General features: G+C 39.3%; 2 protein-coding genes across 4 annotated transcripts in view; both read left to right on the top strand.

Moving 5' to 3' along the window:
* Positions 1–10,759, top strand: part of gpbp1l1 (GC-rich promoter binding protein 1-like 1) — a 50,982-nt gene extending 40,223 nt beyond the window's left edge. For all 3 annotated transcript variants that reach the window (XM_052012128.1, XM_052012127.1, XM_052012126.1), the window contains exons 8-12: positions 2,953–3,096; positions 4,236–4,391; positions 7,245–7,366; positions 8,501–8,603; positions 9,513–10,759. In XM_052012128.1, coding sequence (XP_051868088.1) covers positions 2,953–3,096; positions 4,236–4,391; positions 7,245–7,366; positions 8,501–8,603; positions 9,513–9,668 — 681 coding nt within the window. In that variant the 3' untranslated portion in view covers positions 9,669–10,759. The remainder of the gene's footprint in view (positions 1–2,952; positions 3,097–4,235; positions 4,392–7,244; positions 7,367–8,500; positions 8,604–9,512) is intronic.
* A 4,111-nt stretch (positions 10,760–14,870) lies between these two features.
* The window catches only part of ccdc17 (coiled-coil domain containing 17), a 35,408-nt gene continuing 25,256 nt past the window's right edge, over positions 14,871–25,022 (top strand). The window contains exons 1-2 of the mRNA XM_052012125.1: positions 14,871–15,003; positions 19,315–19,398. Coding sequence (XP_051868085.1) covers positions 15,001–15,003; positions 19,315–19,398 — 87 coding nt within the window. The 5' untranslated portion in view covers positions 14,871–15,000. The remainder of the gene's footprint in view (positions 15,004–19,314; positions 19,399–25,022) is intronic.

Raw genomic sequence — 25,022 nt, 5'->3', positions numbered from 1 at the left:
GAGAGAATGTATCTCAAGAAAAACCATTCTCTTCCTGTTGCTTTCTGATTTCTATAGCATTTAGGTTGATAATCCTCTTGGACATTTTCCCTGAAATGCATATTAGGAAATTTCCAAAATTACTTTGTCTCACTTTGAGGTACAATTTCCAAACCAAAATATATGACCTAATCTTCTTCTAAATTAGTCTGGCAAGTCTCTCAGTTGTATCAAGTATAAAACTGATGTTAAAGAAGGAAGCCCATCAGCACCTCCTTGTGGTAACTTGAGTTGGCAGCTTAAGAGCAATGTCTACAGCCTGAAAATTTAATTTTTAAAAGCAAATGACAAAACTTATGGTTATGAAATATAGATTTTTTTAATGTAAACTTTTTAAGAGGACTCAGCTCTTTCCTGGGGGGGGGGGGGGAGAAATATACTGGACAAGAGCAATACAATCTTTAAGGTATGATGAGAGTCGAGTAGAAGGTCAGGCTAGGTAACAAGATGGATTAGAAATTGGGCAAAACAGCGAGAGTCAAGTGAGCTTTCTCCGAGAGTAAGAAGTAATCATTTAAGTGATCTGGTGTCAGAAGTTTTAAAATTTGCAGATGATAGCTGGGGGGGGGTGGGGGGGTGATGATTGATGATGTTAGAATTTGTATAAGAATACAAGAAAACCAGAACAGATCTGCAGACTAGAGAAACAGATCTGGAACCAGAAAATGCATGAATTAGTAAAAATGACTACATTAGTTGGTTAGATCATGAAGACTGTAAGCAAATTCTTGTCTTTATTTCTACAGGAATAGATCCACGTCATGTTTAACATTGGCTAGGTCACATTTGAAGTACTTGTGTCTGCTCTGTAAGCAATAAAAGAATGTGGAACTGCTGGTCAAAGTAAAGAAAATATATGCAGAAATGTTATCAGAATTGAGAAGATGCAGCTATCAGACAAGATTAGGTAGGCTTGGGCTCTTTTCTTGTGAAAAAGGGAAAGCTAAAAGAAGATTTGCTGGAGCTTTTTAAAATTGTAACTAGGTTTGATAGACTAGAAGCTGTTTCATGTGAGTAAGAGGAGTAAGAGAGCATTTATATACCTGTTAATAGATGACAGATAATTGAAGAAACATTTCTTTACATTAGAACGTGGAGCTTGCAGATACGTAGACTGATCAAGAAGGGAATGGAGTGATACAAAAGCACAGTGGAAGAGTGAATTAAAATGGGAGGGCATGGACCATTTGGCCCAAGTGTTTGATTTTGTGCAATTTTATATAATTCTGTAATGCTGCTAATTTTTTTAAAACTATGTAACCACATTTTTGGATGTATCATTTTTGAATGCACTCCTGGAAATGTATATTTTTTGCATACTGCATTAGCTTTCCATGTTTTCTTCCTAAATTGTCAGATATTAAGATTTTTACTCAAGATAGATAGTTCCTAATTGTTGACTAATTTCATTTGAATTGTGGATTTAAAAGTTTCTCTACAATGCTCTGTAGATGAACATGCCTGCGTGACTGACTTCATTCAACAATCTGGATGCATTTTTGCAGGAGCTGGTTTAACTTCTGAATTCTGTTAAATTTACAGATACAGATTCTTTTTTTTATTCAGTTCTCTACTCCCATCCTCCTTTATTAAAACTTGCATTTTCATTTATACCATGAATTTGTAAACACTGAGTGTATCCATCATGCATCTTCTCTGCCATCATTCTCTAGAACAAATTCAGCAATCCATGCTGCTTTCAAATACTTTATGCATTTGTCATTGCCCTTATTATTTCCTTTTACTTTGCGAGTTATTTCATTTTTAGCCCTTTCCTATATCCTCATCATACATCGCTAATTATTTTGGTTTGAAAGTGATATAGTTTTATAATGCATCATCTTTATCTTGTTTTTGCAAAGCTTTTGATTAATTGTTTTTAATTACACCACTACCCATGTCCTCTCAATTGAATGCTGGTTCTAGCCGTGTGGCAATTGATGTCAGAAATACTGTTTGTAAGCTTTGTGTATGAATGCTTAATGATCTTGTGTAGCTTTCCCCTCAGCCGTATTTTACATAATCCTGTTTATTTAAAACGAGGAAACTTGAAGTTCTGGTCAAAAGAATGAAGAAATCCTTAATAATTAAATCATTACTTGTTTTAGGTTATTTCTGAGTTGAGTTGCAAAAGATACACAATTTGACTAGTATTTGCACCACCAACCCCTGCCTATGTTTCTCTGCCTTTTCTTTGCAAAAGGTACTAGAAGAAACTGCAGACAAATTAATGTCAATATATATCAGCATTCTTTCACCTTTCTTCCATAATTAAATTACTGCAGGCTCAGGCTCTCCCCAGGTTACAAACACCCATACAAATGAGCGGTGGGATGGATGGGGATAGATTTGCATCTTCTGGGTGGGAATGGGGCATTTCCACATACTTTCTCTCCCTAACCCCACACCCCCCTCCCCCGGTCGCAACAATCGGGCTGGGTCGCAAAAGCAACTAGTAGGCTCACTCACTCGGTGAGGCCAGCTGGCGGATGCCCGCTCTCCTGTCACAGCTGTTTTTGTGATCCTCTCCCACATACTGTTTTTGTTCATTTCCAACTTAAGGAAAGTTCAAGTTATAAATGGTTCTCAGGAATGAAACCTTCGTAAACGGGGGACGGCCTATATAGAACATTGAATATGTTATGGAGAATCTCATTCAGATACTTTTTGTAGTATGGTTTGAATTTTTAAAAAATGAATCAGAAATGCTGTAGTTAATGTATACGATAGAGATAAAAATGCATTAAAGGCCCAAATGGTTCCTCCCATGTATTTGCTATGCCCAGCAATTTGCTTGTAATTCTTTAAGACTTGCTGATTCTCATTGAATCCTTCAAGACTTCAAAGTTTATGTAATCTTGCACTCAGAAAATTAATAGAATTATTTTTTTCCCCATGTGTTTTCAAATATAGCAAGGTCCATGGAAATCTACTGGAAGGGAGAACAAACCTGGCTTGCATTTCTCTGGCCAAGATTCAGCATTTACAAGCCCTATTGCAATGATCAAACCTCCAGCACAGTTCAGTAGCAGTTCTTGTCACATCTCTCCAAGAGAGGTATGATAATGATGCAAGTCTGTTATCTAATTAGCTCTGAATGACATTACCATTTATTTTCTTTGTCTCCTAATTGAGATCTCCTCTGAAGATTATCTTGGAAATTCTAATCTGTCTGAGATCTGAACTGACCCAATTATGGAAAGATGATCAGTAACACATTCTTAGTTTTTTTTTCTTGCACACTTTTTACATACTCCACTGGAGTAATTTGTCTGTATGTGAAATGATGGGAGTTTATTCTGGTATTGCTACAAGTGCAAAGCATAGAAGGGAAGTGTTCTCTTGTACATGTTGTAAGATTGCTCTTTTTGTCAATAGCTTCATACTTGGGAACATAACAAAAAAGAGTGGAATCATTCACTCAGTTGACTCATGGCTAATCTGTACCTCTACTTCATTTATATTCCATATCCCTTTATATCTAAACCTACTAAAAATTGTAACACAGTTTGGGAATTTTAGTTCACCCTGCGTCATTGAAAGTTCCAGATTTTGGCTGAGTAAATGCTTCATGGTTTTGCCTCCAAATGAAGGAACACAAATTTTAAGATTATGCCCTCTTATTCTCAAGTTCTCCTCCAGAGGGTTTTTACCCAAGGAAACTGGTTATCTGTACCTGCTGTTAGATTTCATTTCCTTGTAAGGTCTCCCACTGTGTCATGCCTCTACCTCCTGCATTGGTTTTCTTAGTGCCCGAACATGTCTTGAAAATTTAAGATAATCCAGTGATGCATATTCTTGTCTGCTGTAGCATCATTCCTGTCTGTCTTAAGTTGCATTGAAGTGCCTCAGTGACTTATTTTTGATTGAACTTTTGATTACCTATTTTGGTTACAAAGCTTGTAGCATTGTTCACAGGAACAAAATTAATTCTGGTGCTAATTTTTGCTGTTCGTGAAATCAGATGAAAATACTTTGTACCTCTGTTAAAATAACATTGCTAGTCAAGACCTGTGTTCTCCCATGCTTGTATTATAAATTTTGATTCCATTTTAAAATTTATTTGACGTGTATGTATCTTCAACTTTGAATAATAATGTTTTGAGAATACATATTTATAAATTTTAGTGACCTTAACAGGAGGAAAATTGTACTGAATGTGCGTTTCACTTACCTCAACATTGTTTTATTACCAGACTCCTTCAAGCACCACTCCTCCTATTGAGATGAATACCAGTCGACTTATAAAAATGACTCGTGTGAAGACTGACAAGAAGAGCGAGTTTTTGAAGGGATTAAAAGATGACCGGAATGGCGAAATCTCAGAACACAGAGATTTCAACAAATTAGAAGTTAGTGAAATAACAGATTTTCATTTTAAATTTAACAGTTTATTTCATTCCTCAAGCATTCACTGGAGCAACTTGGTTGGAGCTGCAGTAAGTTCTGGAGTACAAATCTTCATTACTGCAATTGCTGGTCCCACTGCCTTGCCTGTTTCCAGCATTCTTAACCATTGCTTAATGTCGTGTGGATTGGCTGAAGTCTGGCTGCTGTGAAAGTGGGGATCACAGAAAGAAGTCACAATGGATCATATGCTTGATACTTCTGGCTGAAAATGGCCATTAGGTATTTAATTGTTCCCCCACCATTCAGGACTAGATGTGGTAGGATAGCAGAGCTTCAGTCATTCCTTGTCATTCTGATATTGCTTGGCTCTAGACTTGGATGCTAGTATGCATGTCATCCTGTGTTGCAACTTCCCTGAGTTGGCACTTCACACCACTCCTCAATGAATTGGAGCTGTTTCCTTGGTTTGATAGTAATGGATGAGTGAAGGATGTGCAGGTTATGGAGGTGGCCATATACATTGATGCTGCTGTTGCCGATCCAAGGTATCTCAAGAATGCTCAGCTTTCAGATGGTATATCTGTTCTGATTCAATTCCGTTTGGCACAGTTGTGGTGCAATGCCCCATGAAGGAGGGTATATATGTAAGGCTTGTGCAGTGGTTACTTCTGTCGATGCTATCATGAACAGGTCCATATGCCACAAGTGGTTTGTGAGGACCCCTTGTCTTGTTTCACTCACTGTCCTCCACAGACTTGGCATTGGTGTCCATCAGGACTCATCCAGCCTAGTCAGAGGTGATGCTACCAAGCCGCTCTTTCCACCCTCACCCAAATACATTCTATGCCATTGCTACATGTCATAGTGCTTCCAAGTATTGCTGATCATGCAGTAGTATTGATTCATTAGTGAGGGAAGATGATAGATGGTAATCAGGAGGTTTCCTTACTGACATTTAACATGATGCCATGAGAGGGTGCAGAAAAGATTCACAATGATGTTGTCTGGATTGGAGGGAGAGATTGGATAGGCTAGGTCTTTTTTCCCCTGGAATGAAGGAGGCTGAGAGGTGACACGATAGAGGTACATAAAATTATGAGGGGCATAGATGGGATGGACAGTCAGCATCTGTTTCCCATGGTAAGGATGTCTGGAAACTGGAGGCAAAAGTTTTTAGAGGGGATATGAGGGGTAAATTTAAGGGGCGTCCTGACAGGTACTTGAATGAGCAGGAGGGATATGGAATTAATGCAGGCAAGTGGGAGTAGTATTGATGGGCATGAAGGCTGGCATAGATGCAGTAGGCAGAACTGTTGCTATGCTGTACAGCTCTGTAAATTGAGTTCTAGATTCAATGTTGAGTGTGCCAAAGACTGCTTCCTCCTGCCTGCACACCAATCCCACCACCTCTGGTGGATCCATTCAGTCAGTGAGATGTGAAGTAATTAAGATTTGTGATGGAGGGAACGGACACATTGAAAGGTATGATTCTGTGACTGTGACTGTGACTATGACTTTGTCAGCTGTTGTTTGATTATTCCTCGGGATAGCTCGCGATTTGGGCACTCGTCCCCCAGATGTTGGTGAAGAGCACTTTGCAACGTATGTAGGCTGGGGGCAACTTGGCCAATGTCAGGTAGTCTAATTTTTTTATTTTTCTGTTTGAAAGTAGCAGTGTAGTACAGTTGAGTGACATGTATGGCCATTTCATAGGGGATTTAAGGGTTAACCCTATTATTGGTTCTGGCATCACATATAGTTCAAACCAAGTAAGGATGCTGGAATGTAGGTCATTAGTGAACCAGATGGGATTTTATGGCAATCCAGTAGTTTTTGTAGTTATCATTACTAACTGCTTGTTTTCCCCCCAAATTCCAGATAATTGAATGAATTTAAATTCCACAGCTGGCATAATGAGATTTGAATTTGGGTCCCTAGATTGTTAGTCCCAGTCTCTGGATTATTAATCTGGATTATTGTAGCATATAAATATTACCTTAAAGTAATATTTTTTTCTATTTAGATCCCAACTCGTATTCTTCACTTTTCCAGTGACAAGCTATTCTGATAACTTTGAATTGAGGTCAAGCATTTCATGACCAATTTGTAAAAAATTTGAAGGTCAGAAGTAGAGTTTTTGGAGAATCCTGTAGTAATGTTGGTGAAACCACTTTCTTGATATGACTTGATACAGAACTATTAAAACTGAAATTGTTGATAATTTTTAAAAGGAATTTGCTGATACAACTGCTTTAACAACTGTCAGAAATATTCGGCTACTGTTAATGTTATTGTGTTTATGCCTGAAGTTCTTGTACCAAGAATTAAACCATGTGCCCAAGTGCACATCACTGAAAAATAATGAAGAAAACATATTTTCCTTTAATTTGTCATGACATAAAACTTTCACTTTTGCTCACATTTCTATCATATTTTATTAATGTGTTATTTTGTGTTATCAAGGTAATTAGTATAATTATATACTTCCCAGTACTCTTTAAAATCAAAAACAAAACAAAAATACTTTGGTTGCTGTAAATCTGATACATAATCAGAAAATGCGAGAAATAGTCTACAATTCAGACAACAAATGTAGAGAGTAAAAAAAACAGAATTAACAGCATCATGATGAAAAATCATCAGCCTGAAATGTTAACTCTGATTCTCACTACACAGATGGCAAGTGCATACTTCCATTTTCCATTTACTTATCAAAATGTTACTTATTTATCAATAATCTGAAATAAGTTGGAATTGAAACAGTAACTTCTAAAATCAATATTCCAAAGCATTCTTGGCCACTTTCTGATTCTGCATTAGCACATTGTTCATTTTAACTCTTTCCCATCCCATAGGACTGTGTCCATGATATTCCAGAACGCAAGGAAAATGGGAAAGCAAATGGTCATCAGCATAACCTCTCCTCCTTTGGTCCAGAAAAAAACTACCTTTCCAGTTCTCTTGAAGCAGAGCATAGGTATGAATATTTGGTTGTTTGTCAGACTTGTGATAAAATTATTTAAGTTCTTACATCAAACTAGATGATACTTTGAGATTACGATTTGGTACAGACTGGTACATATCTGACAGTCTACAGAGAGAAGGTTCTTTGCAAAATTGAATTCAGATAGTTTTGAGTGTGGTTTCACAGAAGAAGTTTGTCTTTAACTTCAAATGACTTAACACAAAATAAACATTCTTTCAGAAAGGATTATGATCCCTATGAAGGAGCTATATATCACTTAGGCCGAGAGGTGATCTTACTTGAGGGACTCCAGCAAGTTAAAGCATTATCCCCACATCAACCATATGAAGTTCACAAGACTTGTACGTTTGAGTGAGATCATCTCATTTCTGTTAATTCGTCATTATCTTCTGCCTTTGCCAAGGGGCGGCCCTGAGATATGGGAAATGGTTGATGTTTTCCAGGATTGACGGTGAACCTTTATTGTCAGAGGACAGGGTGGTGCATTGGTGGCAGGTTCACAGAGGACATTTGTTTTGTGCATGTTGAGTATAAGGCCCACCCTTTCATAGGCTTCAGTTAAAGCATCAGTGGTAGCTTAGCTCCACATGATGACAGAGAGAATGTGTAAACTGCACATAGAAGCGAAGGTGATGTTTGAACTCAGATAACTGGAACTGAGGCAACATAGTAAAGGGTATAGTAATGCCCCATCTCAAAACACGCACACAATTTAGTTTAAGGTTTGATCTCTTGTTTTCCTTTAGCTGTTGGAATTAAACCTGTTTTCATATAACCATTATTGAAGGATATTTCAGTTAGATGATCTCATTTGCCCTTGGTAAATGTGCTTAACACCAACTAAGGGAAGTCCACCTTGACGTTAGTCAGGTAAAGCCCACTTGAAGTGTGCAGTGTTTCCCTTGGATGAGCTCTTGCAAATAAAGTCAATTTCAACTGTATGACTATCCACTGACCTTGGAGAACTGGGGTTGCTGCTGAAGAGCAACATATGGATCCTAACAGCTGAAGATCCAGATCAATGGAACACTACCACCCAATGATAATAACTGTAATGTGAAGGTCTCTTTGTAAACTTTGTGTGATAGCAGCAGTATTAACATTTGAACTTGTATTTTTGCACAGATTATTGAAAGCAATGGGTTGGCAAGAGTGCCCTGAGAATGATGATAACTTCTCACCTCTGACTGAAGATGAGCTCAGGGAGTTTCAGGCTAAAATTGAGCAGGTATATGCATTACATCATTTTAAGAGTAACATTTCATTGAATCGTCCTTTGTTTAAATACATGAACTAATTCTGTTTTTTTTTTGATGTTCAACCTGTAACATCATGAGTTTGAGCTCAACAGTTCCATATTATTTTGATCTTCTTTGAATCTTTTCTGCCCTTCAAATAAACACCATGTTTCCTTGAGAATAAAGAACTGAGTCATGAACAAGATTGACATCAAGTTATTTTGGTTGAATGTCAAGAACTTCTTTTAAAAAGCCATTCTTATCATATCAAAATGTTGGCATCATAATTTGCCAACATAATATTCAGTATCATTTATGTTATTGTTAAAATGCCAGTTTTGGTAATGGCCAATTCAAAATCATTTATCCTGTTTAAAATAGTTCTTGGTTGTTGCTTTGAGATGCCTCAGTTCTAAATTCCTCTATTAAGACTATATTGTTTCCCTTCATTTGTTCTAAATAACTGAGCAAAGAAAAAGAAGATTGAATTTTGCTGTTCTATTTTCTACAGTGTAATTTAGATGAATGAAAGCTTTTTGTTCCAACAGTCTACATTCAACATGTAAGCATTAGACTTTTGGTTAAATATCTGCCATATTTTCCTTTTTCTTTTTTCTCCTCTGCCTTTTTTTTCCTCCTCCACCTCTCTTGATCTTCTTTCTGTCCCTCCATCCTGTAATGAGGAGCTAATTTTGTTTTTTTGATGAGTGAGGCTCGATTGACCAAGCTTCCTTTAAATCTGAAAGTAAATCTAAAACAATTGCACTGATTTTCACAGGATAAGCGTTGTTTGGGTCATATTTGGGTTCACTTTTATAGAACTGAATATTTTATTTAAGCGTGTTTGGTACGAAGGAACACCTGTGGCTAATCTAAATTTTTTCTGTTGTTCTTTGCAGCTGAAGAAAAATGGCTTTAGGAAAAATGGTTTTCAATTGAAGAACCCATGTACAGCTTTACATTTCGCCCAATGGAGAGGCACTTTCAGTCCAGGGCTTCCTGAAGACTCAGATTCTGAAACTAGCAGTAGTACCAATTCTGATGATGATGCCTAAACTTGATACAAATGGAATTCACGTTATATGTTTTCTTATAGCTGAAGGACTAAACTTACTAAAGCTCTTTTGGCACAGAGTTATATTTTTCCATGCACAAAGGGAGATGATCATATCCCAAAGAAGAGAATTTGCTTGTCAAGCTTTTTTCTTTTTTCTTTGACCAGCTGGTCCTGTTGAATGCTTCGTAGAATGAAATATGTCAATAAAGAAGAAAAGGGGGCAAAGCACATAATGAGTAATCATTTGCAAGGAAAAAATGGGTATTTTTTTTTCAAAAGCTTGGAGAAAAAAAACATTTGCAGACAATTAGTAGGAATAGCAATGTGATAGAACAAGCAGTATAAGAGACAAATTCTTAATATTGATAGATTGTCAAAAATAATGCTAACTACATATGTTTTTCAATGTCGTGACATTTTGAGAAGAAGAAACAAACTTTGTCACCAGAGGTTTATCTCCATTTCTTTGGTACAGTTGTAAAATATTCACAATAGGAGCTTTTAAGTTCTTCAAACAGCCTTGATATTCAGGGTGGATTGTAAAATATAAATTTTGTGAAATTTCAAAGATTAAGATTATTTTGATAACGTTATTTACAAATTTAAAAAAGTGGCTATCACATATGAATATCTGTATGAGAAAAACTACTGCATTAAAATAACTTGGAATAAATATTTTGCATCAGTTTGCCAAAATGGTTTATGTTTTAACAATTTTATTGGGATCTTTCTTTACATTTCTGTATAACAAAAACTTTTTTCAGAGTAAATCATCTACTGCAATGAAAGTCAACCAAACTTATGCTGATATTCAGCCAGCATGCATTACGTGAACAAACATCAGCATTCAGTACATCAGTTCCAAAATTGTCTACTGTTTTGATAAAGTCCTAGAAGCCTATAATTGTTCTTGGGGCTCACATCCATTGAGTGTTACTTCATAGCTATAAAATATCAACCTTGTTTTTAAGTAGTTTGAAGTATTTCTTTATCTTTGAATGGTTATTTGATTACTTTATCTTGGCACTTGGTCAATGATTTTGCAGCTCAATTCAAGAAGACGGTTGCTCTTTGAGAATCAGCAAAGTCCTTGTGATGATCATGTTTCCTAAAGTAGAAAGAGGTAGGAAATTTGAGATTATTGACCATACAGTTATATATCCAAGTCAAACCATATGAGATTTTGAAAACCTGGTAAATTGGTTTATTATTGTCATACGTACCAAGGTACAGTGAAAAACTGGTCTTGCGTACCCTTAATACAGATCAATTCGTTACACAGTGCATTGAGGTAGTACAAGGTAAAACAATAACAATGCAGAATAAAGTGTAACAGCTACAGAGAAAGTGCAGTGCAGGTAGATAATAAGGTGCAAGGTCATAATCAGGTAGATTGTGAGGTCGAGTCCATTTTATCGTACTAGGTAACCGTTCAATAGTCTTATAACAATGGGATAGAAGCTGTCCTTGAGCCTGGTGGTACGTGCTTTCAGGCTTTTGTATCTTCTGCTCAATGGGAGAGGGGAAAAGAAAGAATGTCCAGGCTGGGTGGGGTCTTTGATTATGCTGACTCCTCTACCGAGGCAGCGAGAAGTATAGACAGAGTCCATGGAGAGGAGGCTGGTTTCCGGAATGCCAAGAGGCAATACCGACTCAAAATATAGTCCCAGACCAGCCATCAGTTATGGCAGGGCTTACATGCCATAACAGACTACAAGACGAAGCTTTATCTTTATCTTTATTTCTTTATTTGTCATTGTACTGTTGCAACAACAACACAACGAGATTACAATGGCACTCCCTTGCCTAATAAAAACCAAAACAATAAATTGATAAGAGCAATTATAACTATAAAATAAAACAAACATACTTACACAAATATAAAGTATAAAAATATATAAAAAGGCAGTGTGCAAATGAACCATGATAATAATAATACTGATAATCAGCAGCATATCAATATATTAAATAACACCATGATGAGTCCAGCCGGTAAAGGGGGGAAGACAGTATGTGTGTGTATGTATGTATAGGAGGTGTCAGTCCACGTTCAACAATTTAACAGCTTTGGGGGAAAAAAGCTGTGTTTCAGTCTTGTAGTGTGTTTCAGCTGTGTAGTTGACAACAGCGCATCCCTTCCTGATGAGCTCAACACATTTTATGTGCGTTTTGAACAGAAGGGAAGTGGATTGTCACCACCGACCCTGATAGCCTCCAATGCAATTGAACCAGTGGTCACCGTTGAGGACGTAAGGTCAGTCTTCCGGAGAGTGAACACAAGGAAAGCATTTGGCCTAGATGGTGTCCCAGGCCATGTGCTCAGATCTTGTGCTGATCAGCTGACAGAAGTATTTGCAGACATATATAACCTCTCCCTGCTTTGATCTCAGGTTCCCACCAGTTTTAAGAAGACCACTATCATCCCGGTACCAAAGAAAAGTAAGGTAATATGCCTTAATGACTACCGACCAGTGGCTCTGACATCCACCATCATGAAGTGCTTTGAGAGGCTGGTCACTGCAATTCGCCTATTGCTGAAACAGGTCTACACTGGATGCCATCTCCCTGGCCCTATATTCAGCTCTGGAGCATCTGGACAGTAAAGACACCTATGTTAGACTACTGTTTATTGACTACAGCTCTGCCTTCAATCCTATTATCCCAAGCAAACTTGTCACCAAACTCCGAGACCTTGGACTCATCACCTCCCTCTGTGACTGGATCCTTGACTTTCTAACCAACAGACCACAATCAGTGAGGATAGGCAGCAATACCTCTGGCACGATTATTCTCAACACTGGTGCCCCACAAGGCTGTATCCTTAGCCCTTTACTCCCTATATACTCATGACTGTGTGGCCAGATTCTGCTCTAACTCCATCTACAAGTTTGCAGGTGATACCACCGTTGTAGGCCACATCTCAAATAGCAATGAGTCGGAGTACAGGAAGGAGATAGAGAGTGTAGTGACATGGTGTCATGACAACAACCTTTCCCTCAATGTCAACAAAACAAAAGAGCTGGTCATTGACTTCAGGAAAGGGGGTGGTGTACATGCACCTGTCTACATCAACGGTGATGAGGTCGAGAGGGTTGAGAGCTTCAAATTCCTGGGAGTGAACATCACCAATAGCCTGTCCTGGTCAAATTACATAGATGCCATGGCCAAGAAAGCTCACCAGTGCCTCTACTTCCTCGGGAGGCTAAAGAAATTTGGTTTGTCCCCTTTGACACTCACCAACTTTTATTGATGCACCATAGAAAGCATCCTATCTGGATGCATGACGGCTTGGTACGGCAACTGCTCTGCCCAGGACTGCAATAAACTGCAGAGAGTTGTGGACACAGCCCAGCGCATCAGGGACACCAGCCTCCCCTCCTTGGACTCTGTCTTTACCTCTCGTTGTCTTGGCGCGAAGCAGCCAACATAATCAAAGGCCCCACCCACCCAGGTCATTCTCTCTTCTCTTCCATCAGGTAGAAGATACAGGAGCCTGAGGGTACATAGCACCAGGCTAAAGGACAGCTTCTACCCCACTGTGATAAGACTATTGAATGGTTCCCTTAGGATGAGATGGACTCTGACCTCACGATCTACCTTGTTGTGACCTTGCACCTTATTGCACTGTACTTTGTCTGTAGCTGTGACACGTTACTCTGTACTATTATTGTCTTTACCTGTACTACCTCAATGCAGTCTGTACTAACTCAATGTAACTGAATTGTGTAATGAATTGACCTGTACGATTGGTATGCAAGACAAGTTTTTCCACTGTACCTCGGTACAAGTGACAATAATAAACCAATACCGTTGTCCTATGCCATTGCTGGTTTCATCCTTTTCATCAATGAAGCGGATAAAGAGGTTTGCTGTTAAAGGAACCTTGATGGGCTGGTGTGTTTCATCCCGTAGGTCCACTAATATTGCAATAGTAATAGAAATGATAAATGGTTGATATGTTGTATTCTGGATGGCAGTGGCCTGATATCACATGTTTTGGTATTCAAAACAGCACTTAGAAACTTTTATTTTTGGCGATGGTGAACTGGGAATAGTTCACATTGACTGTCATGACATTAAAGTGAAATTTGATATGCCGTTCCGTTTTATACCTGGAGAAGCTGAGAAGAAAGTACAGCAAACTAAAATCTAGTAGGTTGGCTTCTAATGGCTGGATATCAATACTTATTTATAAGATCCTGGCATCTTATTAAGAGACTTCTGATAGACTCAGTTTGTGTAACTATCAGGACAAATACAGCATTAGCTGAAGTGTTTTGAAAGCCTTTTCTATGGCATATTAAATTCTAAAAGAAATACTAATATGTAGTTCTACAAATGAGTCAAAAGGTAGAAAATTGATTCACTTAATTTGATTTTTGCTTTCTTAATGTGGTAATGCATTTTGCACAATTCAATTGGATCACAACAGTCATTCTTGCAAAGATTACCAAGTCTCAGTGCCTCGCCTTCCTAGAGTATCCTAGCAACGATAATCATTCAAACCAAACAATACACTACTCTGAAATGCAGTCCATCTTAATGGAGATATTTTAGAAAAAAATGGGGAAAACTGAATGCCTCAAATTACTGGAGTAACAGGTTTGTTGCCATGGGGTGATGGGATTGGTGGCAAATGAATTGGCAGTCTTAAATTGAAAAGGTGTTCTGTGCATTTTGCTAGAGTTTTTACAATACGTCAGTTGTTAAGGGTTTTTGACGACGTCAAGAGAACATCTGAATGCAAATTATTTAAAACGACACCTTTTGGACTTGATTGTAGAAACAGTTGGCACCTAGTTCTGTTGTTACATTGATTTTACTGCAGTTAATTATTTTGACTTCTGCTTTTTCTTGTGGGAAAGAGAAACTACATTGCAAAATTAAAGTTGCAGATTACTCAAAGTAAGAAGTCTGGAGATCAAAAATGACATTGAGGTAGTTTCTGGATTTCTCTGGATTTTCCAAAGAACAAGAGAAGCTCTTGAATGCCTGTTGGTAGAATGTTGTGTTATTTGTTGAGAAAGATTGAAAACTTATCTGATCGCACAGGTTTGTGAGTTTGAATCCTACCAAGCTTTTGTCTTAAAGTAACTGAGGAAGACTTGGACTTCAAAATGGTGGATTCAGGGAATTTCCATTGCCACGATTGTAACATGAACTTCAGATCCTTGGGACTATTGGAGAAGCACAAGGACAAATTTTGTATTGGCGGTTATGTTGGAGATTCTTCCTTGTTAAATGAAAACCCAAGAAACTGCCTGCTTAAAGATCAGAGAAATGGAGTTGGCAGAATAAATGAACCAAGAAAAATAAACACACCAGATGATATGGTAAGGCAAATGTATGCATTTTTATCATTTTCAAAATAATTTGCACTGTTTTGCATTCTCTAATCCCCTAAATCTGATAACTGCAGGTGCTCATTTTCTTTGGCATTCTGCCTTCTCACACTCTCGTGCATTTGTTGTGTAACACTTATCTCTTTTCCACATAGTGCTGCTTTCTCCATTTCTTTGTAAACTGGTGTACCGTGAGCAGAGAGATCCATTATAGTCAAAGCTCCTGCTGGTAATCATGATAAGGAGTGTAAAGTGGGGCATTTTGCTCCTCATTTGATCCATTTAGAAAGTCAGTTCAAATTATCCTTCAACTACACCAGTAAAGATGATCAACCAATTATTTGCACAGTGAAATGTAGAACATCCTTCAAAAGTTCAAAACAATGCTTTGAAATGATATAATTAAAATTCTTAATTTCAGTGAGTCACAATAGGTTATGTGGTTCAAATATTTGATTAGTAGTGACTTGAAGTAGGCCAGGCACATTATACGACATGCTGTTTATGAAACTGTTTTGTCTCTCATAGTTTTGTACTTTTGGACATGGTTTTTGTTTTTGTGCCATGAACTCCTCTATTTGAAGATTTTCCACACTTAATAGCTAAGCTCTCCATTTTCAATGCATTAATGGTAATGTTATGCTATACCATTTGTGTGCCATGGATTAATTAGATACAGTTGCTCTTCATTGTGATGTTCATAAACTAATTGAATTCAATTGATGTGCATCCCCAGAAGAATAAGAATGTTCTTTCTGGACTGATAGCTGAAAATATGACATCTCTGTTGAAGAAAGGCCAACGTGATATTGTGAGCAATTTAAAAACCAATTATCCCAATCTTGGGTTAGCTTCAAGGGGCCATGCAAAGGTTTGCACCCATATTTTGAAGGACATGTTTCTTTTTAAGAATATCAGGTATGAATATTTGAAGGGCAAGTTGTCTCTATCAAAAGTAATAGTGTTTTAAGAGAATAATGTTATGTTGAAGGAAATACTGTGATTATAAATTTGGATTCTTCAAAAGACATCAAACAAGGTGACTTGATGTAGAGGTCAGAATTGTACTCTCAAATATGGTCAAAGATTCTGCATATATTTTTGTTATTTCTCTCCAGTCACGTTGCTCTGAAATTCAACCCAGCGCAGCACATATCTTGCAAGGCTTTACTTTAGAAATACAGCACAAAAATAATCCATTTACCCCCCAACCAGATCAGGTTGATGTTTATTCTCCTTGTAAACCCCCTCCAATCTTTCCCCTCTAGACCTGTTAATATAACCCTTCTCCCTTGTCCAACTTCCCTTTAAATGTGTTTAAATTAACTCCTTAAATGGAGTGCAATAAAGACTTTACAGACGATGCAAAAATTGGCTGTGTGGTGTTCAATGAAGAAATAAGCCAAGGACTACAGGAAGATGTAGATTATCTGATCAATTAGGCAAAGAAAGTTTCATCCATAGAGTTCTGAAGTAATGCATTAACACAAGATTACAGAATACACAATAAGTAACAGGATAGGGAGTGGTATGGAGGAACAGAGAAACTTTGGAGTGTATGTACATAGATCCTTAAAGATGTGGGACAAGTCTCGGGTAACTGGAAAGGCAGATGAGATGTTATCCTTTATTAGATAAGGCAAGGAATATAATGGGAGGTTTTGCAGAACCTATTTTCAATGCTAGTTAGGCTACAGTTTTGAGTGCTGCTTAGTTCTGGCCACCACGTTATAGGAAAGATGTGATTGTGCTAAACAGGATGCAGCACTAATTTAGGATGATTGTGCCAGGAGTACCATAAAATGGTAACTCTGAGGAAAGATTACATAAACGAGGTCTGTTCTCTTTGGAACAGAGGAGAGACTTAATTGAGGTGTACATAATTATGTGGGGTCCAGATAGAGTAGGTAGGAAGGACATTTTCCTCAGCAGAGGGTTCAAAAAACAAGTTGGTAAAGAATTCAACTAATTCGGGGAGAGATGAGGAAAATTTTCTTCAGCCAGAGGGTGATTGGGGTCCAGAACACACTGCCTGGAAGGTATGTTTTTGAATTGTACTCGGGTGTGTACTTGAAGAGTGGATGATTGCAGCTTCAACAAAACACGGGACATAGCCTAGTTGATGGAGACCCCATCCACAACCATTCACTCACTCCACCATTAACGCACTCATCTGCAGGATGTACTGCAGCAAGACTCCTTTGACAGCATTTTCCAAACCCACCACCTCTACCAGTGAGAAGGACAAGAGCAGCAAAAGCCTGGGAACACCACCACCTGGAAGTTGTCCTCCAAGCCACACCCCATCCTGACTTGGAAGTATATCACCGTTCCTTCACTGTCACTGGGTCAAAATCCTGGAACTCCATCCCTAACAGCATTGTGGATATACCTACACAAGGATTGTAGTGGTTCAAGAAGGCAGCTCACCATCACCTTCCGGGGCAATTAGGAATGGAGAATTGCTGGCTCAGTTATGAAGCCCACGTCCCTTAAGTGAATAAAAAAAAAGAGCCACAAGCCTCAGGATTACAGACCAAATGCTGGAGGGTAGGATTAGGCTGGGTAGCTCTTTGACAATTGGTGCAGGTGTGATTAATATTTGGAGTATGACAGGTGAGGCACAATTGGTAGAAATCTCATCCAAATCAGGAGGTTGTGGACTCGAGTCCCACTTAAGAGATGTAAAGACAGACACTTAAGCTGATTCTACAAATGAGGGAGTTGTCTTTCAAAAGAGGCACTAATGTAAGTGGCTTTGCTTTCAGGTGTTTACTAAAGATTCTGCTGCAATATTTCAAAAGAATTTATTCCTGGCCAATATTTACCCCTCCAATCAACATTGCTAAAACCAATTATCTCATCATTACAGGAGCCTTCCTGAAGAAATCTAGTAGTAATAACACTTTAAAAGTACAATATTGATGTAAAGAGCTTGGGTACTATGTAAATCTTTATTAATGTTGGCTGCTCTGTTGTGGACATCATCCATCACATACCTTGTAACTGCTATACTTTGGAAATTTCAGTGGTCTGCTTCTGTTAATGCAAGTAAGAAAACGTTTTATTTCCTGAAGCAAATACAGTAATGATGGCTCAGATTAGATGGGAAAGCATGGAAACTCATTCCTAAAGCATTGTAATCCAATGTAGGATTGCTTTCTCCAAGTAACACTCATTGCACATGTGTTTTGTCAGGGATAAAACCAGCATGTCACCTGGATATGAAACATTTTTAGAAAAGCCAATAGATGAGATAAATTTAATAATTCTTTTGGATTCAGCATATAAAATTGTAATCCTAAAGGAGTGGGCGAGGAATTGTATTCTCTCATTCTGTTGATTTTTAACAAAGTCTGAAAGGAGAAGATGTTTTAAATTGATGCATCAAAAAGCTTCAGATTGCCTTCCCATTACCACAAAAGAGAATCTTTTCTCATGCTGTCCGACCTCTCCCGCTCCCACTCCCTATCCCCAGCTGCCCTCTTCTATACACAACCAGCCGCTTTTTTATACCATCCCCTTCTGGTTGGCCTTTTAATGCATAGTCTATGTACTCTATTTAATGGGAAAGGGCAACTGGTTAAAAAGTTACTTTCATGTATTCAAAGTGTAACCTTTCAACGTGATAAATCAGTAGGTTTTTTTTAGGATCTTGCTTAGAATAGACTATTACTGTTGAAGAGCACACTTCTCTTGATTGTTTTTAAATCTCATTTCCCCGATCCTGAACCCTGAATAGGATAGTATTATATTACAGTTCCAATAGAAGCAGCAGTGTGCTGGACTAACCTGCTGAAATGAAAACATTTCCTCAAATTGGGGCAAATTCATTCTAGAATACTTCAGGGACTATCAACTCAGTTTTAGCTCCTGTCAATTGTAGTTCAATCAGATCATTTATTAGGCTCCAATATTTTTAAGGTGAAAAGAATTTCTGCTGTTTTCCAGTTTCTAATAGGTACAGATTCATACTATGTGTACAATTCAATACCATCTCCTGCTGGCTGAGATTGTGGTTGAGGGCAATCCCTGCCTCTTCATTGAAGCACAATTTTGTATGGTTCGTAAAGCTGTTTGATTTTTTTTCCATCTTTTCCACAGATTACTTCCATGGTTGTAAGCCAATGGTGGTTAATTTATTCAACTTAAGTTTTAACACCGATCAAGAAAAAACATTTCATTCTCCCCCCCCCCCCCCACACAATATGAATACGGTATTTCCAGGAAAAGAAAAACAAGAATAGAAGGTATTTAAACCAACACGAGGAAACTAATCATCTTTGTATCAATTCACTCAAGGAAAGAGAACTGAATCACTTGCGGATTCACCAACCAGAGGTCAGTTTGTCTGACAGTCGTGCCTTTAGAAGATTGAATGATGAGGTAAGGCCAACAGCATATGAATGACAGGTATTATTAATGGAGAGTGTTGATATGGAATCCAAATAGGGTTTATTATGACTGACTTGTATAATGTGATATTTGTTGTTTTCTGGCAGCAGTACAGTGCAAAGACACAAAAATTACCATTATTTACAAAATAAGCTGCAATAAAAAACCAATAAAGAGGTAATGTTCATGGCCTGTTCAGAAATCTGATGGTGGAGGGGAAGAAGCTGTTCCTAAATTGTTGAGTGTGGGTCTTCAGGCTCCTGTACCATGTCCCCAATGCAGGTAACAAGAAGAGGGCATGTCCCAGATGGTGAGGGTCCTTAATGGCAGATGCTGCCTTCATGAGGCACCACCTTTTGAAGATGTCCTCAATGGTGGGCAGGGTTGTGCCCATGACGGAGCTGGCTGAGTCTACAACCCTCTGCAGCCTCTTGCGATCCTGCGCATTGGAGCCTCTATACCAGGCTGTGATGCAACCAGTCAGAATGCTATCCAACGTATATCTATAGAAATTTGCAGAAGTCTTTGGTGACATACCAAATCTCCTCAAATCCTAATGAAGTAGAGCCGCTGGCATGCCTTCTTCGTGATTGCATCAAGTGTTGGGCCCAGGATAGGTCCTCTGAGATGTTGACATCCAGGAACTTAAGGCTGCTCACCCTTTCCACCGGTGACCCCTTTATGAAGCCTGGTGTGTGTTCTCCCAACTTCCTCTTCCTGAAGCCCACAATCACTTCCTTGGTCTTGCCGATGTCGAGTGCGAGGTTGTTGTTGCAACACCACTCAACCAGCCGATCTATCTCACTCCTGTACACTACCTTGTCATCATCTGAGATTTTACCAACAATAGTGATGTCATCTGCAAATTTATAGATGGCGTTTGAGCTGTGCTTAGCCACACAATCATGAGTGAAGCGAGAGTAGAGCAGTGGGCGAAGAACACATCCTTGAGGCCCACCTGTGTATGGTAATGGGTAATGATGGCACTGAAGCTGTCTGCACAAAATATTAGTGGAATATTTGCAATATCTTTTAATATACGAGTGTATCACTTTCATTAATTCCACTGCAGTGATTATTCTGGAGCCTGGCCTTGCGAAATGCAAGCAGGAAGCATGTTTTTTTTTGACACTTGTTTTCCAGTTAGTATCCTTTAATTGTCACACAGGTGGTCAATGTCATTGTTTTGCTGAGTTTTGAAGTTGAATCTGTGTCCCAGCTCTGATGATGCATTCCAACACACAATTCCACCTGTCTAATGGCTCTTTATTTATCTTGCTACTGCAATCAAGGTAAAAAAGATGGTTCTGTTTTTGCTGCTTTGGAGAGATACATTTTTGTAATCTCAATTTTCATTACACGAAAGCGCATTTTGATGAGCATACCTCTCTCAAATTTGCTTTTAAATTTTATTTCCACTCCAACACCTGTTTTCTCCCATTATGTATGCATATTACAGACCTGAATATTTATCCCATAAAACCCAGTGTGAATTGCATATGAAGGCATCTAACAGCAGTAGTTAGAAATTAGTAGAAATATTGATTGAGCAGTAGTGTTTCAGCATTTTTATTATTTTGTGTGTGTTTCGTTGACTGATGTCTACCTGAGCAGTTCAGAGGAGATGAAAAGGGATAGTACCATTTGTGGGTCCAAAGGAGCAATGGGGCAAAGAACTACCTGAACCTGGAGCAGGAAGCAAACAATCGGCTGGAAGAACTCAGCGGGTCAAGCAACAGCTGTGGGAGGAAAGGGATCGTCAATGTTTTGGGTTGAAACCCTGTATCATTCAGTCCTGGTGCAGAGTTTTGACCAGAAACGTCAACATTTCCTTTCCTCCAACGATGCTGCTCGACCCACTGTGTTTCTCCAGTAGATTGTTTGTTGATCCAGATTCCAGCATCTGCAGTCCCTTGTGTCTCCTACCTGAACCTGGAGATTGAGTCATTTTATTCTTTCGTTTTATTATTTTTTTTGGACGTGGGCATCTCCTGTGAGAAGAATAGTGTCTATTGCCCTTGAGTAGGTGGTGATAAGCCACCTTTTTGAACTACCATAGCACTTCAGGTAAAAGTACTTCCACAGTGCTGTTGAGTGAAGGACAAAATTATGGAATGTATGCAAGGTGGATCAACACGTTGAGGAACCAGTTTGGGGAAAGACTATTTAAAGTTTTGTGGTGGAAAAGCAATATCTGGCATTTAAAGATATAATACACAAATTCCAAAAGAGAAACTCTTTTAGGGCACAAAAAGAAAAGCTGATATATGAAGCTGAAAAGTTGACAGGACATTAAAGATGGTGTTAAATCAGAGGAAGGTCATAAGGTAGATTGTGAGATCAAGAGTCCATCTTCTCATACCAGAGGACCATTCAGTAGTTTTATAACAGTGGGGTAGAAGCTGTCCTTGAGCCTGGTGGTACGTGCTTTCAGGCTATTGTATCTTCTGCTCGATGGGGGGTGGGGGTGGAGAAGAGAGAATGTCTGGGCTGGGTGGGGTCTTTGATTATGCTGACTGCTTTACCGAGGCAGTGAGAAATGTAGACAGAGTCCATGGAGGGGAGGCTAGTTTCTGTGATGTGCTGAGCTGTGTCCATGGTTTCTTGCAGTCACGGGCAGAGCAGTTGCCATACCAAGCCATGATGCATTCGGATACGATACTTTCGATAGTGCATCGATTAAAAATTGGTGAGGGTCAAAGAGAGTATGCCAAATTTCTTTAGCCTCCTGAGGAAGTAGAGGCAATGGTGAGCTTTCTTGGCCGTGGCATCTATGTGGTTTGACCAGGACAGGCTATTGGTGATGTAAACTCCTAGGAACCTGAAGCTCTCAACCCTCTTGACCTCAGCCCCGTTGATGTAGACAGGTGCATGTACACCGCCCCCTTTCCTGAAGTCAATGACCAGCTCTTTTGTTTTGCTGACATTGAGGGAAAGGTTGTTGTCATGACACCATGTCACTAGGCTCCCCACCTCCTTCCTGTACTCTGACTCATCACTATTTGAGATTCAGCCCACTACAGTGGTATCTTCTGCAAACTTGTAGATGGAGTTAGAGCAGAATCTGGCCATGCAGTCCTGAGCGTATAGGGGGTAGAGTAGGGAGCAGAAGACACAGCCTTGTGGGGCATCAGTGTTGAGAATAATCGTGGCAAAGGTGTTACTGCCTATCCTTGCAGTTTGTTGGTCAGGAAGTCAAAGATCCAGTTGCAGAGGGAGGTGTTGAGCCCCAGGTCTAGGAGTTTGGAGATGAATTTGCTTGGAATTATAGTACTGAAGGCAGAGCTGTAGTCAATAAACAATAGTTTAACGTAGTTGTCTTTACTGTCCAGATGCTCCAGAGACGAGTGTAGGGCCAGGGAGATGACGTCTGCTGCGGACCTGTTTCAGCGGTAGGCAATTTGCAGTGGGTCGAGGTTGTCTGGGAGGCTGAAGTTAATATGTGCCGTGACCAGCCTCTCGAGGCACTTCATGATGGTGGATGTCAGAGCCACCGGGTGGTAGTTATTAAGGCATGTTATCTTGTTTTTCTTAGGTAATGGGATGATGATTGTGGTCTTAAAGCAGGTGAGAACCTCAGATTGAAGCAGGGAGAGGTTAAATATGTCTGCAAGTACCTCCGCTAGCTGATCTGCACAGGTTCTAAGGACACAACTGGATACTCCATTTGGGATAGATGCTTTCGGCAGGTTCACTCTCCGGAAGACTGATCTTATGTCCGCGGTGGTGACTGTGGGTTCAGGTGCATTGGAGGCTGTTGGAGTGGGTCGTGACGTTTCCAGTCCCCTTCTGTTTAAAGATTATATTAGCAAATTGCAGAGAGGTGTCAAAGCAATGAAGATGTTGTAGTAGGGGATTTGGACTTTGCCAATATTGACTGGGATTGCTTTGATGCAAGGGACTTAGTTGAGGTGGATTTTTTCCAGTGCATCCATGAAAGTTTTGAGATGATATGTAGGTGGTCCTACTGGAGATGGGGCAGTACTCAACCTTGTCTTAGGAAATGAAAATGGGAAAGTGGTGGAAATGCTGGTAGGAGAACTCTTTGGAAACTGACCATAATTCTGCAAGTTTCAAGGTAGATAGAGAAAGGGATAAGAAATTAGGAGGACATGAAGGGGTCACGAAATATCCTTGGCAAGTAAGACTGAGGTGAATCCCCAGGCACTATGTATATCAGGAGCAAGAGGGTAGCCAAGGAAAGAATGGGTCTCCTCAAGAATCAAAGGGGTAATATGTGTGGGAAATGCATTCGAGGTCCTAAATGAATACTTCTCATCTGTATTCACGAGGAGGATTACATGGAAGATGCTGAGTTCAAGGAGGGGAGCATCAATAATCTGGGGCAGGTCTGTATTAAGAAGTTGGTGTTTAGATATCATGGGATGCATAAGGATTGATAAATCCCCCAGGCCCAATGAGATCAATCCCAGGTTACTATGGAATGTAAGGGAGGAGATAACTTGGGCCCTGATGGACACTTCTACATCCTTGTTGGCCACAGGTGAAGTGCCAGAAAACTGGAGGCTAGCTAATGTTGTTCTTTAAGGAGGGCAGCCAGGCAATTACAAGTCATTTGAGTTTCTTTTTAGTGTTAGAGAAATTATTGGAAAAAAATCCTAAAGACAGGACTTGTGTATATTTGGAAAGGCAGAGGCAGATCAGGGAGAATCAGCATGCCTTTGTGTGGTGGAAATCCTGTTTCACTAATTTAACTACATTTTTTGAGGAAGTAATTAAGAAGACCGATGACAGCAGGGCACTAGACATCGTCGCCGTGGGCTTTAGTAAGGAATTTGGCAAGGTCCTGCATGGTCGGTTGGTCAAGAGTTTAAGCCATATGGGATCCAAGGCAAGCTGGCTGATTGGATCCAAATTTGATTGGGGGCAGAGAGTAGTAGTATATGGATGCTTTTCTGATTGGACAGCTGTGACCAGCAGTGTGCCGCAGGGATCAGTGCTGGGATCCTTGTTGTTTGTGATCAAGTTAGATGTGTATATCGAAAGTATGATTAGTAAGTCTGCATATGACATGAAAGTTAGTGATATTATGGATTACGTGGAGGGTTATCTAATGCTACAGCAAGATATAGATCAGATGGAAAGTTGGGCAGAGCATTGGCAGATGGAATTTAATCCTGACACATACAAGGTGATACTTTTTGGGAAGTCAAGTAGGGGCATGACGTATACTGCTTAGGAATGTTGACATTTGGGTTCAAGTCCTTCGTTCCCTGAAAGTGACAACATGGGTAGATTGTGTGGTGAAGAAGGCATTTGGCATGCTTGCCTTCATAGGTCAGGACATAAATACAAAAGTTAGGATGTTCTGTCACGATTTTACAGAACACTAGAATATGGTGTGAAATTCTGGTCGCCACACTATGGAAAGGATGTGGTTGTGCTGGAGACAGTGCAGAGGATACTCACCAGGATGTTGTATGGATTGGAGGACTTGGGTTATGGAAATAGATTGGATAGGCTGGCCTCCTTTCCTTGAAGCAAAGGAGACTGAGGGATAACCCGATAGAGGCATATAGAATTATAAGAAGCATAGATTGGGTAGATAGTCAGAATCTATTTTTGTCATGGTTGAGGTATCAAAAGCATGAGGG

This window comes from Pristis pectinata, chromosome 3, assembly GCF_009764475.1.
Source record: "Pristis pectinata isolate sPriPec2 chromosome 3, sPriPec2.1.pri, whole genome shotgun sequence".
Classification (NCBI taxonomy): Eukaryota; Metazoa; Chordata; class Chondrichthyes; order Rhinopristiformes; family Pristidae; genus Pristis; species Pristis pectinata.
Note: the sequence above shows the minus strand (reverse complement) of the source record. Positions and strands in the feature narration are given on the sequence as shown.